This window comes from Tyto alba, unplaced genomic scaffold (genome assembly GCF_018691265.1).
Source record: "Tyto alba isolate M040663 unplaced genomic scaffold, T.alba_DEE_v4.0 Super-Scaffold_16, whole genome shotgun sequence".
Taxonomy (NCBI): Eukaryota; Metazoa; Chordata; class Aves; order Strigiformes; family Tytonidae; genus Tyto; species Tyto alba.
In genome coordinates, this window is record NW_024881278.1 from 10,910,072 (window position 1) to 10,929,694 (window position 19,623).

General features: G+C 35.8%; 1 protein-coding gene across 32 annotated transcripts in view; it reads left to right on the plus strand.

The window, feature by feature from the left end:
• Positions 1 to 19,623, plus strand: part of NRXN1 (neurexin 1) — a 722,710-nt gene that overhangs the window by 273,484 nt on the left and 429,603 nt on the right. For all 32 annotated transcript variants that reach the window (XM_042789877.1, XM_042789881.1, XM_042789898.1 and 29 more), the window contains one exon: positions 19,082 to 19,520. In XM_042789877.1, coding sequence (XP_042645811.1) covers positions 19,082 to 19,520 — 439 coding nt within the window. The remainder of the gene's footprint in view (positions 1 to 19,081; positions 19,521 to 19,623) is intronic.

Below are 19,623 nucleotides of genomic sequence, written 5' to 3' on the forward strand. Positions count from 1 at the left end.
ACATGTGGACTCCATTAGTGGCTTCAGATGAACTTAATGAGGTAATTTTTTTTAATGGACATCAGTATAGATTAGTGTAACATGATTTATATAGGACAAATGGAAATGGAACAAGTAAATGGGTTAGCATGATATTTAAAAATGCTTACAGTGCTAGGAAACTACTGAATAATTTTCCAGTGAATAAATACAAACAAAGCAGACTAACATTAGGCATATTTCAAGTGGCACTGAAGAAATTCTGTCTTTCCTGAAGATATTCTGTATCAAAGCATGCTCATGGGAGATTTTTAACTACCTACATCTCTGTTGAGTAGCACTTTCATCAAATTAATGAGGAAATTAATAAATTACAGAGAAGTAAGGTTCACTAAATGGAAAGCAGAGGATCCCAAAATAGACATCCTGAGTCCATTTCTTGCTGACGTGAGTGGAAGTGAGTGAAAATGGGGAAAATTGGAGAATTATATCATTAGTGACAAAAAAGTGGGTTCATGTTAGTAAGGAATCCAATTTAATGATCAATTTAAAGCTGTAAGTTTCAGGATGAACAGAAAATCACTACAGTGAGTAAAGAACAGTGAAAAAATAGTGCTAAAATCCAGAAGGAACATCAGGGTACTTTACTAGAATGCTGAAGAGCACAGTGTGTTTTTCTGCAGTTTTTTAAAATTAGAGTTTGGGTTAGAAATAGATGAAACTTTGCAATACCTCAGTTGTCATGTGAAAGGTCAATATTTAAAGCAATTTTAATGGGGAAGCTCAAACTCGAAGTTAGATCACAGGTCAAGAATTATGTTTCTTCAATTAACTATGGGTATAAGTAATTGAAACATGAAACCAAGCACAAGAGTGATAAATGGGGGAGGCACACAACTGTGTAGTCTTCACAACCGTTTTTATAGGGATGATTACCAAATACTTTAGATGTTTGTATAAAGAAATATTAACCTGAATTAAGTGGATAGGCGTGTACAGAAAGTAGATGAGAAATAAAATTAAGCAAAACCTAGGAACTGACTAACTTGATCACCTTCTGCAACAAAACAGTGGGTATTGTTTACCTGGACTTCAGGAAAGCCTTAGAGACTGTTTCACACAGTCTTCTCCTAGACAAACTGTCAAGACAGATTGAATGGGTGGTCTGTGAGGTGGGTGGGAATTTGGCTAACAGGTCGCCCTCAGTGGTAATGGCTTTTACTCAGGCTGGCAGCCTGTCACAAGTGGGATCCCCCAGGAGTTGATACTGGGCCCCATGCTTTTCAAAATCTTCATAAATTATCTACATGATGGGATCGAAAGAACCCTCACTAAGTTTGCTCATGACACTGAATTGGGTAGTGATGTGGACATGTCAGAAGGGAGACCCATTTTAGAGAGACCTGGACAGGTTAGAAGAGTGGGTAAGCAAGTCTGAAGTTTAACAAAGACAAGTGTAGAGTCCTGTATGTAGGATGACATAACCAAAAACCCCAGTACAGGCTCGGCTTTGTGTGGCCGGAAGCAGCCTTGCTGAAAGGGACATGGGGGTCCTGATGGACAACAATCTGAATAGTCAATATTGTGCCACTGCAGCAGTAAAGGCAAATCAGATCTTCGACTACATCCTCAAGGGTATTACTAGTGGATATAGTGATCTACTCGGTGATTGTCAGGCCACACCTGGAGTACTGTGCCCAGTTCTGGTCTGCAAAATTCGAAAAATATGTGGAAAGACTAGAGTGGGTCCAAAGGAGGGCCATGAATATGATCAAATTGGCTGGAGGATTTTCCCTATGAGGGAAGTCTGATAGAGTGCAGGATCTTTTCTGCCTGGAGAAGTCTTGGAGTGACCTCATCACAGTATTCTAGTACTTAAAAAGTGGCTACGAAGAGGGCAGAGGCTCTTTTTTCACAAGGAACAACATAGAGAAGACAATGAGCAACAGGTACAAGTTTCACCAGGAGAGGTTTTATTTTGATATAGGGAAGAAACTTTGTTTGAGAACAATCAATCACTGGAACAGCTTCCCCCGGGACATGGTGGAGTCCCCATAGCTGAAGGTTTTCAAGATGTGATTGGACAGGGTGCTAGGTAATCTCACCTAAGCTCCCTCTCCCATTAAAGGTTAGACTGGATGATCTTCTGAGGTTCCTTACAACCTGGACTATCCTATGATTCTATGTAAAGCAAATTGGTGAAAGTCTAGGAGAGGAGAAAATGTTGCTTATCATAAAGGAATTTAAATTTGTGTTGTGAAGTAACTGTATCATGATAGACAGTAACCTCTGAAGTGTGAAAGGATATGGTTTTCTGAGTTAGGGCTTCTAATGAAGTTAAAAGGCAACAATAAAGAAAGGAGAAGGAGGGCAAGAAAGATTATTTTCCTTTAAGGCATCTGTTCTGGAGCATTTGAAATCGGAATGGAAAGATCTCCAAAGCATACCTGACCTCCAAGATAGTTTCATTATGCATTGTGTTATGTTAATACAGTGTGTTTGTCAATAATTTGTGGTTAGAACCAGGTATCCAAAATGATTGTATATGAGGGTTTTTTTCTCCCTGTAATATAACTATCTGGTAATTGTCTGCTTTCCTTAATTGGAGAGTTCAGTTCCATAAACTCTTTTGACAATGTGACAGCAGATTTAAAAAAAAAAAAAAAAAAAAAAAAAAAAAGGGAATGTTGTTCATAGGAAAGTGTATGAGGGGGAAAGGAGTTTTCCACATGGGCTATTTTTTCCAGCAACCACAAATATTAATTTTGCTGCTAGTTATTTGGAATGTGCAAAGAAATACAACACTTCAGGGGAGACTGACAGCATTCAGGCACAGAAGCTGATATCCTGAGGGAAAATGCATGTTTTTTTCCTTAACAATAACTATAAATATTTGAAGAGTATAAATGCTAAAGCATAGAAGCACAAGGGGAGTAATGCAATGGGATTAGTAAAGTGAAAATTCAGGTTGGCTGAGTATTAGGAAAAAATGATTGACAGTAAGGATAGATTATGGAGTGGAGCACTTTCCCAAATGTATTGGTAAAAGCCCTGTCTCAGTCTTCACTGAGATACTTCAGAGTAGATTGTATAAAGAAGCAGAAGCTATTCTGTGGGGAAACACGCTGTTCTTGGAGAGCTGTGCTAGAGGACTTTATAGATTTGCAACAAGTCATTTCTGTGAATCATTTATAGATGTGTTACGTTTTTTTGCTCATTGAGAAGTTCTGTAACATTTCCCACATATCCTATTCAGTGCATCATAGTGAGTTTATGTTCATCAGAAACTTAGTAAATCAATATCCCATAACAGTATTTTATATACATTATTCATTACACTTTTGTGAAATACAGTGTTTTAAATAAGAAGAGGAAATGCGGGAGTGTGAAAGACGTAGGATGTTTGTGTTCTGGCAAGGGGAGTGTTTGGGGAAGGAATTCTGAAAGTTTACAGACCCAATGATTTCACTGTGACCTGGATTTCATCCTTTATTCCTAGTCTGTTTCTTCCTACACTCCAAGATTTGTAAATATTCTGGGTACTAATATTGACTTAAAGATGTACGACTTACAATGATCCAAAGGAAATGAACACAGAAGGTTTTAGGAGTATACCTCCTTAAAGGACCTGACTTTCAGAAAACGCACTTTGTCTCCCAGATGCTAACAGTATTTCTTCAGGTATTTCTATGCTTTTCATAGGCACAAACTGGAACCAAGTGAAGGAGGTTGGGGAATTTTTCAAGAATTAATTCCTCTCTAGCACATAGGATATTCTGAATATTTACCCTCTGAAATACCACCAGGAAGGACACCCATTTCATACTGAATAGCCCTTGGTGTGCATAAACTTCTGATGTAGGTCTCCTGCTGTGGAGGCTGGAAGTGATGTGTACTGAGTTATCAATTATGTATTATACCTTTCCCACTTTCAAGAAATATCTAAGAGGAAGAAACTAAAAGTACTCACAGAGATGTTTTGGTCCCTTGATGTGGGCTTGAGCAACACCACTGATCAATCACTGTGTGCTTCTTTGTCTCCATGTCCTTTCCCGCCCCCCCGTTCTTTTTACTGTGCCCATGCAGAGAGGCCAGAGCTTGAAAATGACCAAGAATTTCCTCAGCCTCTAGATAGGATGTTTAAATTAATCACCATAAGGAACAGCATGTTCCTTTTAATTCCGGCAATTCTTATGGAGAGTGTTTATTTTGTGTTTAAAAGCTGGAAAAACAAATTCTAGTCTTCCTCCCTTCTCATCCCATGTGCCCAGTGTGCATAGGTTTTTCAGATGACACAAGGCCCAGGTCAGCCACTGCTACATTCATAAATATTCATAAATATATAGATGGGGGAAAAAAATAAGTGACAGGTTAGCATAAATTAAATATTCGGCACAACTCTGCAACATCTGGATTAAAATGGAAATATGCAAGACACAGGAAAAACTGTTCCAAGAAAATGTTTGAAAAGAAAATACTACTTCTTTATTTTTCATCATTCACTATAGTCAGAAAAAATTTTTTTTTTTGCGCTGTATGAGATGAGGAAAATTTAAAAGATGGTAAAATGCAGATTGGATTTCAAGAGCCAGCCAATAAAATGACAAAAGTAGCCAGAACCTGGCAAGAAGATGCTGATGAATCTTGTTCCTTCAGAATCACAGAACAGAAATTCCCCAAATGACGTTGTCCTGGATATTATAAGGCTGTAAACCTCTTCTGAGAACAGTGTTCATATGTGTTTAGATGTTTGCTGCCTATATTCTCACTTTCTGTAGTCGAGATTCTCTTTCTCTTACTGGAATATTAATGTCTTTAAGATTATTTAATATAAAATTATAGTAAGTATTTGGACTATGTCTCTAGCATGTCTTCCACACTAACTAGTAATACATCATATTAGCAACAGCTGTTTGGTGATGTGTTACACTAACAGATAACAACAGAAAGTTCTATAAGAACAAATTACTGTAATGCATCATCAGAGTCCAAAATTGTTTGGTAAAATTGGCCAGTATCAACAACTAGATGTCAACTTCCAGGTCTTTACAACCTTTGCTTATAAGATATACTTTTTTACCACTTGTAATACGATACTTCAGTTTCTGTAAAAACTCCAGGAGTTAGCTGATCTCAGTTGAGGTTCTGTTTGCTTTTAGGGACACACACAAACTTCACTGAGTTGATCAGAAAATTTTTCACGACTGTAAAATAGCATTGAATCATGCTGGTTGTAAACTTTGCATTTAAGTTCATACTAAAGTTGTCCGTTTGAACGATGCTCTTGTCCATGTATGTGGTATGAAGGAATCAGATTTGCCAAGACTTTACAGCCTGTTTCCATATCAGCAATTGAAAAACTTTTGCTATAAACATTATGATAAAGTTTTTACTAGTTTTATCTAGGCAATCTTTGGAAACCTGTAAACCAGCATATACTTTGTCCCTGAAGAATTAAGGAATGTATTCAAGTGAATCCTTTACTCTGAATATATTGATTACTATTATAAAAACAAATAAAAACCTTCTAAGATGGCAGATGGCTTACAGGAATAAAATTACTTCTGTGTTTGTGTGTACACGTCACATAACAATTAGAGGAGATGTGCTATCCTACCGTTTTCTGGATCTAATCTGCAAATAATAAGGTTATGCCTATGAAGAGTACAAAGAGCTATTAAGGAAATTGAAAATTCAGTGAGGTAATTTATGTGGGTAAAAGCCTAAGTATTTTGGCTCATCTGTGAACATGCAAACAAATTGATTAGCACATCTGATATCTTAAAGATTTCTATAAATACTTCTGTTGTATTTGTGTTTGTGAGTTTCATTCTTGGTAATTTCAAGAATTGAAATGCTGATATACTGAAGCAGGTAAGAAGACTTCTGATTGGTGTTATTTCAGCTAAAAAACAATAGCAAAGATGAGCAGGAGCACAATTTTTGTCTCTTTTCCTGACAAAAAAAAATAAAAAACAAACCACAAAACTTGGTGAACTTGATACATTAAGATGTTTTGTAAATTGGTCCCAGCTTAGTGATAGTAACCTATGATGTAATTCATTATGCCAGTTATGCAGTTGAAAAAAAAATAATGTTTTGCATTCTCTTATTCAAGTATGAAGTAAATGGCAAACTTTATCTAAGCAATGGTTAAGAACAGATACGACAATTTTAAATAAATCACATCAGTCAGTATGCCATTCTCTTTTATAAGCTTAGAGGAAGTTGTTAGGAAGCTTAAAAGTTGTCAAGTTCATCATTCCTGAGACAGATTTAGAAACAGCTTGATTTACAACAAAAATCATACCATGAGATCACTGTATCTGTTGGGTCAATGATTACTAATATCAAGTGTGGCTAAAAATTTTAGTTTTCAAGCTTGTCTTTTGAAAGCATATTCCCATACTCACCTAAGGGTCTGTGCTGAGAGGTTAAAGATTGAGGAATGTGAAAAGTATCCTTCATTAGGTAACTGGTTATAACTTTTGATTTTTCTAAGGTCAGCTACATTGCTTATGTCAAAATGAACTTCAGGAGGAAAAGATGACATTTAAAAATTTTCAATTTAGAGCCCTCGTCATCTTAATTTGTACTGTTTTTTTTTTTTTTAAATATTCTTTCAGTGTTTGAAAGAGAGCTTAAATTTTGAATCAGAAGTGAAGTAGTTCACTGTAAATAAAGGGAACAGCTTTTCAAACAATTTTCTTACAGCTCAATTTTGCAACAATTTTAATCTGTTTAATCCAGAATGTCTGTCTTTTTTTTTTTTTTTTTTTTTCTGAGAATTAAAAAAAGTACATATGTGCATCCTTTCAGTCATTATCTTTTCTTACATAAATCTGGCTGGAGTCTAGTCAGAGTGCCATATTTTCAAAACACTACTTGAGTGTTGATTCAAAGTCTGGTACAGATGTTTGTGCATACTGAATATCCACATGTATTCTTTGAACACTATCCCTTTTTTTTTTTTTCGCTTGAGAACTTAATGTGTCACTTGTACATACAGGTAACAGCCCTGAGAGGTGCTAGAAAGAAAATGGCACAAAGAACCCCAGGGCTCGTACTTTGAAAATTTTCCTTTTCTTTTTAAGCTGAAACTTTCAGGGGATGCAGGGGTGGTGGTAGGGTGTTCGCATTTTGTAAAGCAGACATTTCCCTCATTTATCAGTGGACGATGTCCACCTGGTAGCACAGAAAGAACCCTTTATAGAAAGGAAGTGAATATAAATGGAAATAGTACGAGCAGGTCAGCTTTTACAAGAGCAAATTATTATTATTATAACTTCTGAAAGCAGTGTGCCTCCTGTTATCCTCTTGGTGTCCTTCGTCTTCATAAAACACCTGCTCGAAAAACCAAACCATTCCAAAGACTGGACTATGCCTTGAGTCTGACACTAGTCCAAACAGATCAGGTGTGCCTTTTTGTTTTCTGCCGGTATCACATGGGTACATACAGTAGGGCTTAGTCTCATGCCTTGGTATTATTTATTGGTATATATTAAGACTAATACCTTATATTGATATTTTTTCTGCTTACTAAATATTGTTTTCAAGTTTGTTTTTTAGTCAGAACGAGAATATTCTGAATTCATTTCCTGCAAAAAGGCAAATGTTTTTCTTCTTTGTGGGCTACAATAATCACAAGGCCCATACCACACTGAGTTTTACTATCTTATCTGTTATGTTCTAATGAATTAAAGTTTTTATTAGACATCATTGACAGCTTGATACTTAATTCTGAGTCAGTCTTTATATAGTAGGCTTTTTCACAGTCTTTAACAAGTAAATAATGGCTTTAGTGGGACTAGGGCCCCACTGTAGAGAGCAGAATCTTGAAAATAATTTTGGCAAATTTAAAAAAAAAAAATGCTTGCTACAACTCTTTGCATAATCTTGTATTATTTTTTTCAGTGGAGTCATACTGAGATAAACACAAGAAATAGTAGTATAGATGCGGCTGCCTAAATTCTTTAGGTTTCATGTATAACCTGTCTGATTTTTTTTATATATGAATAATTCAGCACATGTCATATATGTAGTTCCAATAAGGTATTTTAGCAAAAATAGTTAGAAATTCAATTTTGCCTGAGGAAAAGCCTATTTTCTCCCCCACTTTTCTGAAGTGATATTTCAAAACATTTCAAAAAATACTTGATATGAAAGGTAGATTGAAGTTGAAGCATTTATTCTAAATAAAACAAAAAAAAAAAAAAAAAACAAACCAAACCAAACAAATCCAAAACATTTAAAGGTGAAAACAAATGTCAGAACATCGCTGAAACATTCAGCTGTCTACCCTTTACTAAGAATTAGTACTATTCATATCTATTTTCAAAATAAACACTGAGGTGTATTTATTGTGATAGACTGACTTATGTAAGCAAAAATATTTTAGAAACCTATAATATTTGCAGAAGAGTACGCTTTTAAAAGTTTGTATGTCTTAGATTAAAATAGCCATTAATCACTTATGTAAAGGTACTTGTTGGTAGTTCATTTTGTATGGCAAGTTGTTCTTGAGTGTTATTAGACAAATATTGTTGTAGTATTATATGGTTTTACTGATTATCTGTCAAAAGAATTGATTTTGCTTGAGGCTGAGCACCTCTTACTCAGTACAGAACCAAAAAGGGATTTTACTATCTGACATTCCTTTATCACTAGGCTGGCACCAAAGTATCAGGCTTGGAGGTTATCCAGCAGAATCAGACCCTTTAAACACCATACTTGAGTATGCATACTGTGCTTCATTCTCTCACTACAATGAGATGCCACACCTTGAAAACCAAGTAATACATCCCTGTTTCTTGTCATTATAATGATGATAATTAATTTGGATTAGTTCAGCAAGTATATTTTGGAGGATAGCTTTAACCTCAGTAAAATTTATTAACATAAAGATGGCCCACATGTAGGCTGTGGTTAAAGATGCTTTAAATATAGGAGATGTCTTAGAAATATCCCATTAATTAATTATTTTCTTGAAAATTTACAAATTACTTTTAGCCATACACGTTGTGCACTACACAGAACAGTATCTGAGGTGGAAGAGCCCTGCTTTTCTTCTTGCTTCTCTGTGCAAGTACGGGGTTTTTTATCTCTCATTTCAGGAAGTATAGGTTGTCTAGAAAAGGAATGTAAGCACAGAATGGAGTGCAACAGAACACACTGCCTGCCAGGCTCATGATGTACCTCTCTGTATCATTGAAAAATGGTGAAGGAAAAGCTGCCTCTGGAAACATGTGGCAGCTAGATACTGTGCCCCTTATGCTGGAATTATAGTAACAACTTTGCATACGAAAGTGCTACAGAAAACTTAGTTTCTGATTGTCACAGGTATCTGAGAAGGCAAGGATCATTTCAAAACACTGATGTGAAGATTTAGTGAAGTTGCAGTGCTGGAAAGCAAAATGGATAAGTTAAAAGGATTATAAGGATTCATAAGAAATTGCATGGGAAGGTAGGGAAGAATTTTCCTGGATGTGTTCCAGGAATGTGTCAGTCACTCCACCAGTAAAAGTTAGCAGTGTAGTTAGTGGGTGGGAATTTGATTTTCTTTAAAAAACTGTTTATCTATCATGATAAGGCAGAATTTAGCCAATAACTGCATAAACTGTTGTTCTATTAATATCATAAACCAAAATCAGAGCACTGCTAACCTAGCTAGGTACTGTGCTGGGTCCCAGAATGGGAGAAGGAAAGTTTCTGTAGCTTGTCAACAAATAGCCAACTTCTCTGAACAGATAGTCAGCTAACAGAGCTGAAAGGGAAGGATGCTATCTACATGGAGGCTGGCCAGAAGTTCATACAATAGGCACAGCATTTCAGCCTAGGATTAGAGGGCTATTTTCCCCTCAGTGAAACAGAAGATTCTTTTAAACCAGGAATCAGGAAACAGAGCAGATGAGTCCAAAACAGAAAGCAGCCAGAAGCAACCACAGCCAAGAGTGAGCTATTCAGCTAGATGCAAGAGTAACCTACACACGTGAGGGAGAAGGGGAATGAAAAGCCAGTTGGGTATTTATTATTCTGTATAAGTAATTAGGTTAAGAACCATAAGTTGGCAGCTACTAATATACTGATGGGAGACTCTGAAGGAAGGAAGGAAAGCTAGTGATGGGTGGAATAAACCCGCTCATTTCAGTAAAGGATATGCAGAATTGATGTTCTGCATTTAATTGGAGCCCACAGTTGTTTTTATATATGTTTTCAAGCATGCTGAGTATGGAAAAAAAGATTTATTCAAATATTTGCAGACATTCAGGGGTTTGTATATTGGTAATTCTTTTTTTTTTTTTTTTTTATTAGCAAGTGTTTGTTGGTTTGTCTTCAGATCACTGACCTCCCAAACATGGATTCTGTGTTGGGTCTATTTTAGCTTCTCTCTTTAATTTGTGGTTCATTCTTTTTCTCTTTTTGTGCTCACTTCATTTTTTGTTTTGTGGTTTTGTTTTTTGTTTTGTTTTTTTGTTTGTGGGTTTTTTTATTTTCCTTTTTTGTTGTTGTTGGTTTTGTTTTCTTTTTTCTTTGTTTGTTTGTTTGGTTTTTTTTTTTTTTGTTTTTTTTTTTTTTCCATATGATTCCCACCCTAATTAAAGGTAGATCAGTTTTTAAGTACATCTCCCACTCTGCTTTCAGATGCACTTGAGTTGAGCTGTTCCTTGGAGCATTTGTTTTTACATTTACACTATTTTTGCTTTTCCTGTAATTTGCTTCTGTATTTTCTGAACTTGAATGTAAAGCTTTAAGGGGTAAATATTGAAAAAATCTAGCATATAATGAGTGTTATGCTAAAGAAATAAGGCTTGATCCCTACAAAAGTAATTACTGTGTTCTGCTTTATAGTGCCTCTTTCTTGAAGTCCCTAAAGAGTTCTTGTGCTTGATCTTGGGCAGGAATGGTTAATGGAGAAAGAGGAAAAATGGCATGTTTCTGACTTTTCTCCGGAATTTGTCTTTGATGATGTGCTGCACTGTTAAAGAAAGGGGAGGAAAAAGATGAAATCCTGTACAATAGAGTCTCCTGTAGCCCTTTCTTTTCTCAGTCATTGAAGGTAGCATATAATTTGTTTTCTTCCTTAGACTTTTTATAATGTATTAATGCAAAGCTGCTTTTGCCTCAAATAATACATTTTGTTTTCCTTTTGGTGATTCTTGTTTCTCTTGGTTTTATTTTGTGAATTATGTCTTGTTAAAGGCTTTATTCCTATTTGGGAGCCAATTGAGCTTTAGTGGAACCAACTTGTTCATAAATTCCGCAATTTAGATTTTGCCAAGAAATTTCTATGAGTCTTTGCCATGGGAAGTAAAAAAAAAAAAAAAAAAAGAAAAGGGGCTGGGGGTGGGAAGAACAAATCTTGAATCCATTTCTTAAGAAGAGAAAGCATAGCAACCACAGTCAGAAACATTTAGCAGTCTGGCAGTTGACAGCAGGATATACAAAATAGTCTATTGAACAGGGAAAAAAAGATCTTCAAAAGACTTGTGTCCACAGCAGGGTGAAAAACGTAACATCCCATTATCAAGGTTGTTAAAAAAAAAAAAAAAAAGTTGATTTTTTTCCTAACTTCTGCTAATATAACATCTTAAACGATATGCCAGTAATTTAGAACATAAAAAGGCGGTCTCTGGCATCCTCTTTAGATGTCTTTATCCAGTCAGTCAAATCAGGAAAGAAAAGAAACAAACAGTTCTGAGATCAGCATTTGAAACTCCAGCAGAAGAGACTAGTTTGCCCAGAAGGTCAGCTATCATGACTGTATTAATTCTGCAAATAGGTGACTGATGCAGGAAACTGAGGTGACTTTCCCAGTAATGCACAGTGAATCCAATGAAAAGCAAGTAAAAAATTTCTCAAATCTGCCCTGTAACATTCACAATATACCCATTACTTTTATTCTGATTCTATTAGTACTAGATTAGTTTTTACAACTTTTTGTAACCATTACCAACATTTTTATTGCCCTAGCATAATTAAGGTATCTTCCCTGTAACAAATTGTGAGCTATTTGTTGTTCTGGTTTTTTTTTTTTTTGCATTCTTTTACCCTCACTGGGGGTAGGACAATGATGGTTTTCAGATAGTCTACAGTGGACCTTCACATGTGCTGTTGAATTTGTAGTGGAATTCCATATAATTACGCTATTTTTTTTACCCTTTTTTTGTATCCATCTGCCTTCCTAGAATTTGCAGGATATAATAATAAGCAATTGAAATAGAACATATATTTATGTGCATTAGGAATATCTGTTTTCTGTGAACAGAAGTTTTAAAAATGTCTGATGTGCAATATATCCTGTAATATTATTAAGAAAGATGAGTGCAGAAAATGCTCATGCTGCTTAGTTACAGAAACAATAAGCATCACAAATTTATTGTCTCTAGTTAGCCATTCAGTGTGGCATTAACAGTACTAGCTGAGTGTATTATCATTGCATAGTATATTACACTTTTATGTTTACCTTAAGACATGATTGTTCTTAAGCTTTTATTGAGTGTAGCTTTTGACCAGATTTGGTACATTTTATTTTTCTATTTGAATGGCCAGTGTGGTCTGTACTCTGTAGTTGCATACTAGTAAGTGAGAATACCATATTCTTTTTCTCATAGTAGATGCTATCTTCCTTAAAAAGAAAATGAGGGGGATGACACCCTGCAGAAAATGTGTGTGCAGATGACTTGCTTTGGATGAAGCTCCACTAGACCTGATGGTCGTAATGCAAACTTCAGTCTTCATGCACGTTTCTGCCCTGTTAAACCCAAGTTCCTGGATTACTGGTTCTGGTTTCTAGTAGCAAGAGTTATTCTAATGATTCTTTTCTTTTTACCTGGTAGCACAAAGTAGTCTGTGGAAAGTATGTCTGATTTTAAAATATACTTTGTTATACTGTCTACAGCTTTAGATACAAGTGTATATGATCATGCTATATGAACAATATGTTAGCCTTGAAAAAGTCCATTTCATATTTTCAAAAGCCACTGCTATGAGAGGGGGCAGGCCTAATATAGCCATTTACCTTTCCAATCATTTAATATTATTTTTTTCTCCTACTGGATAACCTAAGCAGTGTTCAGTGTTCCTTTGGATTTGGACAATCAATAGCCTTTCATGTGGGTTTCTTTCCTCTTCTGTCATCATATAAGAGCCAAGTCCAATTTTAGTGCATGGAGAGTTAAGTGTGCTCTGTTACTCCACTTCATGGTTTTGGATGCCCAGAGTGAACAGGAAGAACAGGCAGAATAATGTGAAACTCCCAGATATATACTCCATAAAATTTATGGCACTGCACTTGATTAGACATGCTTTTTTTTTTTTTTTTAACCCTAGCTCTATTAAGTCAAGGTTTTTTTTTTTTACACTGAAATTTGCAGAGCAGTTTCCCAGACCATATTATCTGATCTAAAATAATACAGAAAAATGCATTTGCTATCGTTTTCTGTAGGTGTTTGTGTATCTATAACATAGAACCCTGTCCCGAGGCTTACCTACCACTCAGTAGGACCCTGTAGACACTGAGGTTTTGTTTTGGTGCTCAGAACGACCCCCTTTTTAAATGCCCCACACTACCACCCACTACCCCCCCAACCCCCGACACGTATCCACCCCAGGAAAATTAAAATCATGATATTTGAGGATGAATAAATTGTTTCCTTGGAGCTTTCATTATACCTGCTAATCTCTTCGCTGTGTTCAGAAAACAAAGCTGGTTTATAAAGTTGAGTAATCCCAGAGGCTTGAATAGCTGTTACCATTCATATTGTGTGGTTTCACACTGTGTTCAGAAAACCACCCCATTGCAAATATTTGAACTGGGACTCCTTAAGTTTTGCGTAAATAGCCTATACTTTATTGTGTTCCTTGATATATTCATTTTGGAGCTTGGAAATGAATTGTGGCCTATCAGCAAAATTATAAGCCTTCTGTGAGAAGCTGGCATTCATGGATGAGTTCAAAACCATTCATCAAATATTAAAAAAATACACGGTCTCTCTCAGTGCAAAACTCTCAGTGATCAGTTTTCCATTTGGATTTCTGGGGAGTTTGACACTCTGTGCACCTGGTAGTTGTCACTGAGCACATAAATTCTCGTGGCTGCTAAAGCAGGCTGATAAAATTACCTCAGGCTTCACTTACTGTGAGTCCCCGTGCTACAGTTTCTGACATCAGTAAGTTATCTCCTGCTGATTTCACCATGCAGCATAAAATTATAGGTTAGCAGCACCTACCTGAGCCATTTTGGATTGTACTGGTCTCCATTTTAGAGAATTAACTGCCATTGTTTGCACTAGATGATCCAGGTTTCATGAAAAGATTGCTTTATGGTAACATAAGGATTTATAGGATTAATTTTTAAAACAGATTTAGAGACTGGATTTATCTATTCATTCAAACTGCATTTAGAAAAGTATTTTTTCCTCATCTCCCTGTTAAGCAAATAGAAGAGCTCTTCAGGGCAAGATCGTAACATAGGTGCTCTGAACTCTCGGTTCCTCTTCGATTCTCAAAGAAACCTAGATGCTTCAAATAGGTGATGTGATTAGCTCCTTAAGGATCATATTTAGTTTTAATAATATAAAGTAATTTGAAAGAAATGCTTCATAGTAATTTAAAGGCTTTTCATCACAGTGATTGAAAGGCTATTGCTATCAGAGTTAGTATTTTGAAATATTTAAGAGTAATGCCATTTCTTCTCTCATAGTGTTTGATGTACAAAATACAAAAAGAAATCTTTAATGTGAAAAGGCCTGCACTTTGAATTGAAAATGGTGTTGAAATCTGGATTCTTTCACATCTTTCATGGTTTCAAATTTCATGGGATAGGGTCAGTAGAAAGAACTGACAGGGTTTTGTTGTTATTAATGTTTTTATTATATTGAATTTTTAATTTCATATTTGAACTGTTATGTATTTAGGATACATCTCTAATACCATCAGTAAATTCCCTGTATTCTTCACTTTTTCTCAAAGTCATTTATATGTATATACATTACTGATTTTTTTAGTATATTTTTTGTTGTTGAAAGCACCTGAAACGATGACTGGCAAGATCTGTAGTGAATTCTTAATATATTTTTAGAGTTGTTTGCATACTAGGGCCCTGGCTTGCAAAAAATTATATACGTGATATATCTTTAGGAAGCATGAATTAATTTTACCTGTGCTTCATGATGAACACAGACCACGTTTGAGAGTGCTGAGCCTAAGTTAGTATTTGCTGTCTCTTAGCCCTACTTTTTTGTTAAGACTCAACACTGTGATACGCTAAGTTACCAGGCATGTGGTTGGCCTAGATGGTAGCAAGGGGAGCTCATATCGTGATAAAATGATATGTAGGTCTGCCCTTTGTCTCCTGGAAAACAAATTTATTCCTTGCTTTGGATAGCTTGGTCGCAAGTTAGGTGGGGAATTGCTAACTGCTCCTTTTTTAGGGAGCCTAGGTGAACTTTTGCAGTTTCCAAGAATGCGGTAATTATATATTTTAAAGTCTGAGGTCTTGAACCTTGCTTAGGAGGAAAGAATGCAGTGAATAGAAGACAAATTCAAGGTGCTCTTAACAGCATGATACATTTCTCTGAGGGCTGGAAGTTTCACGTGCTGGAAAATGACGTTGTTGCTCAAGCTTGCTGAGGGCAAGCAAAGTATTACCAGGGCCAGCCCAACAGATACTGGGAAAGCACGTAGTGGTGCAAGGATGCTGGTTGTGTAGGAGTAAAGGTGAATGTGACTGAACTATATCTCCATTGCAAATTACCTTCACTTGACTAATTGTGGATCCATGTCTCTATTGGAGGGAGAATGTATTGAGTTAACGTTAAAGAACAATATGTTGGGTGTCTTAGATAGAAATAGCAGTGGATTATATAAGCCCTACCAAAAACATGTTTGTCCTTACATACCCAGAAGGGAAAAAAAATATTAAAAGGCAGAAACTTTAGACAATAATGAGTAAACTATTTGCAAAAGAAGCATATACCTCCATGAGTTATAAAGCAGATATTAGTCTCAGAATTAAATTTCAGGAAAATAACTGAACAGTAAGAAATAATGACTACTACTTTTTGTGAACATATTGCTTTTCTCCTTTTTGCTGTGCTTCACTGATGGCTGAGTGTGTGTTTCATGGATAGGGAGATGGGGAGAGGGGTGAGAATCTCAGCATAACACCAGGAAATGGATGTCCAAATGCCAGCTGTGTTCAGTTAGTAATTTACAGTTCTTTTCAATTATAGTTTTCAGTTATGGTTCATACATTCTTGTTTTAATACTAATTATCCATGATAATTCTGTTCCAAATTTTCACTTTCATAAGGTTAAAAGGATATAAACATCCCAAAACTTGGTACATAACCATTCTAAAACATAGCTGTAGACTTTATTCTACTTCCACACAATGAATGTAATAAGATGTAATCATTCACATCTCAGTAACTACAAAGTTTTAATTGTGGAATCTAGAAGAAAGAAATAGTCATATGGAATATTTAGGGGTTCCAAGAATATTTGAATATTGGTGGCATAAAATTCCCAATATTTGACACCCTTACTAAAGTGCTCTAGCAATTTTTTCATCACGTTATATATTAAGCTACTTAAAAAGCTGGTGACAAGTTATTGAGAAAATCATTGCCAGTATTTCTGTTTACACTTTGTCCATCAGATCCTTCAACTATATTTGTTAAAAATTATTGTTTCTGAGTTGGCAAATGACTTCGAAGCCTCTAGAGTTGCTTTAGACACCAAGGAAAGCTTAGCTCTCCTTTTGTCTTCTTAGTTTTTCTAACATAGCGATTAACTACTAATTTTATTATTCAGTCAATCAGCTTTCATTAATATCAGACATTTTGAATTTTTCCATAAACAAGAAATTATCTTTGCACGTTTATTTGTATTGTCTTGATACCTACCTTTGTTCAGTAGGCAATTAAAGAATATTTTCTTCTCATGTTCTTTGTTGCCTTAATTTCATTGTCAAACATCATGGTTTAATTATAATGAGAGCCCATTTGTTCCTTTTTTTTAATCGTATCTGCTAGCCTTTGTTTAATGATTTTCAGTCTATTCTAGAAAGGTTTCCCCATTTAACTCCTTCAAAGGAGGGGGAAGCTATCCAAAATCTCTCTTGCTGTAGAAAGTGGCTAATGTGTCATGAGTACAGATATCTTTAAGTAATATTGCCTGCCAGGCTACTGGCTTCTTGCTGCCACCTTCAAGCTTTTGGCTTTCTTCATTCTAAAGCCAGAAAGTCATTCCAACAGGAGTTCACTTGCATGTGCTTATTCTCCAGTACTCTTCTAAATTCCTTTGTGTAATCTTAAATCTCTGAGGTGTTATAAATATGGATCCTTATTCTCTAAGATTACAAATTAGTTCAATTCTAGTGACTTCTGATGTCTTTACCTAAAGGCAACATGTTATCTGCCCCTCTGTGGCAGAGTATCATTTTTGCAGTCAGGAATACACGGTGAGCTTTGTTTCTTGTCTTTGGAGACACAGCACCAGTGGGAACAGCAGTATTTGTACTGAAATCTGAAATAAAATGGAGAAATAGGCTTGTTTATTAGCTTTTAGGAGACATTTTTAATAATTCTTCCATGATTTATGATGAAATTGCTGGGTGGATGATGATATAATTTAGAAGAATGCAATTATTACAACAAAAAAATCATCGATCTATCAATCATCTGTTTAGAGTTCTCTTATCTTTAAACGCCATTTTTCAATAGCAGCTATCACTTCTGGGGTATGCCATCTAAGACTGTGTGTATGCTAGTGCTTTGATTTCTAACAGCAGCACATTTCTGCAGTGCATCCATCGTCTCTTTCACTTACTGTGTGTCAGTTCAGTTTGCAGAGTGTGTTTCAGCTGTGTTCAAACTAGGCTTCAGAGGAAATTAATCCAGAAGCTCTACCCTAAGTATTCAGTAAGCACTTTCTAACCTCTGATACAGATGTAAGGTCTAAAACAGTGACTGATCCCCTGAACAGCTGCAGACTACATTGCATGGTTGGAACACTGGAACAGGGGCCAGACATGATCTAGTCCTGAATGGTATAAAATCTGTAGATGAAGAAGCCTCAGCACAAAGTGCTTTGATTTGCTGAGCTGTTGCTTTTGCTCTAAATTGCTTTCCAATGTAGGCTTAACCTTAGAAACGGAGAAGAAGGTTTTAGCTTCTGTCACCATGCATTCATATTCAGCCCTTCAGTGGTATTTTAGCTTGAGTTGTATAATTTACTGAATAATTAAAGATATTGACAAAATACTTGTGCGTACTGTGGCTATTGGGGAGCTTCATTTAATCAGTCCTTGCATCCAGGACAACACAGAAATAGCAGCAATTTTAGAATATACAAACAAAGACTAGAACCCTGGGAAATGGTTATATCATGACAGGCTTCTCTGGGCAGAGTAAATATGTGATTTGAAGCAAGAATATTTGATGTGGAGGTCAATTGGTTTTAAAACTAATATTGTCTTTCATTTTTATCAGAAAAGTCTTCAGTCAGGGAAAATACGTAAGTGTGTTTATTTTTTGTCCAATTGAACTGGCTCAAAGATTGTCCTGTTTTTCTCTGTTTTGATCTGTATGATACTAGTTTCCCTATTTTATAGCTTCATGAATACCATGGATGTTACTATTCCTCAGCCCCAAGGACAAACTGAAAAGATGTTAGATTATAAAGTATCTGACCTTGGTACATTTTCTGTACATGAACAGAAGAGTTAAGACAGTGACAAAGGGTTTTAGAGGAAGAAGAAATCTAATACTCCTCTAACACAGCAGAATGGCTGTGCAAAGAGGGCTTTAAGCAATCAAGGCCACGCAAGCTAGTTTGCGACTGATAGTATAAATTACGTGCAAATTGTTTCAGATTGTTTCTGTTAACTTTAGGAAAACTGTTAGAGCAAATTTGGTTTAATGAAAACTGTTATTAAATCAGTAGTCAATGAAAATAGTTATTTAATTTTGTGTGTATGTAAATGATCATATTCATATACTATCATTATTATCCTTTAAATAATATGCCTATTCAGAATTATATCTGTTTGGTTAAAATGGCCAAGTTCCTCTTAGTAACTTATCTGTTTTGCTTCCAGGTTGTATATAAAAATAACGATGTCAGGTTGGAGTTATCTCGACTTGCCAAGCAAGGAGATCCTAAAATGAAGATTCATGGGGTTGTAGCATTTAAATGTGAGAATGTTGCAACCTTAGATCCAATCACATTTGAAACACCAGAGTCCTTCATCTCTTTGCCAAAGTGGAATGCCAAGAAAACAGGCTCAATATCATTTGACTTTCGTACGACTGAGCCAAATGGCCTGATTCTTTTCAGTCATGGAAAACCAAGGCACCAAAAAGATGCCAAACACCCTCAGATGGTGAAAGTTGACTTTTTTGCAATTGAGATGCTTGATGGCCACCTCTACCTGCTGTTAGACATGGGATCAGGTACTATAAAAATAAAAGCCTTGCAGAAGAAGGTGAATGATGGGGAATGGTACCATGTGGATTTTCAAAGGGATGGACGGTCAGGTAGGCTTCTTTTTTTCATACTCAATATGTTTTTTCATGTTGTATCTGAGAGAATACTGGGTATATATTATCTTGCCATTAGAGCTGTACATCATCTGAAAAA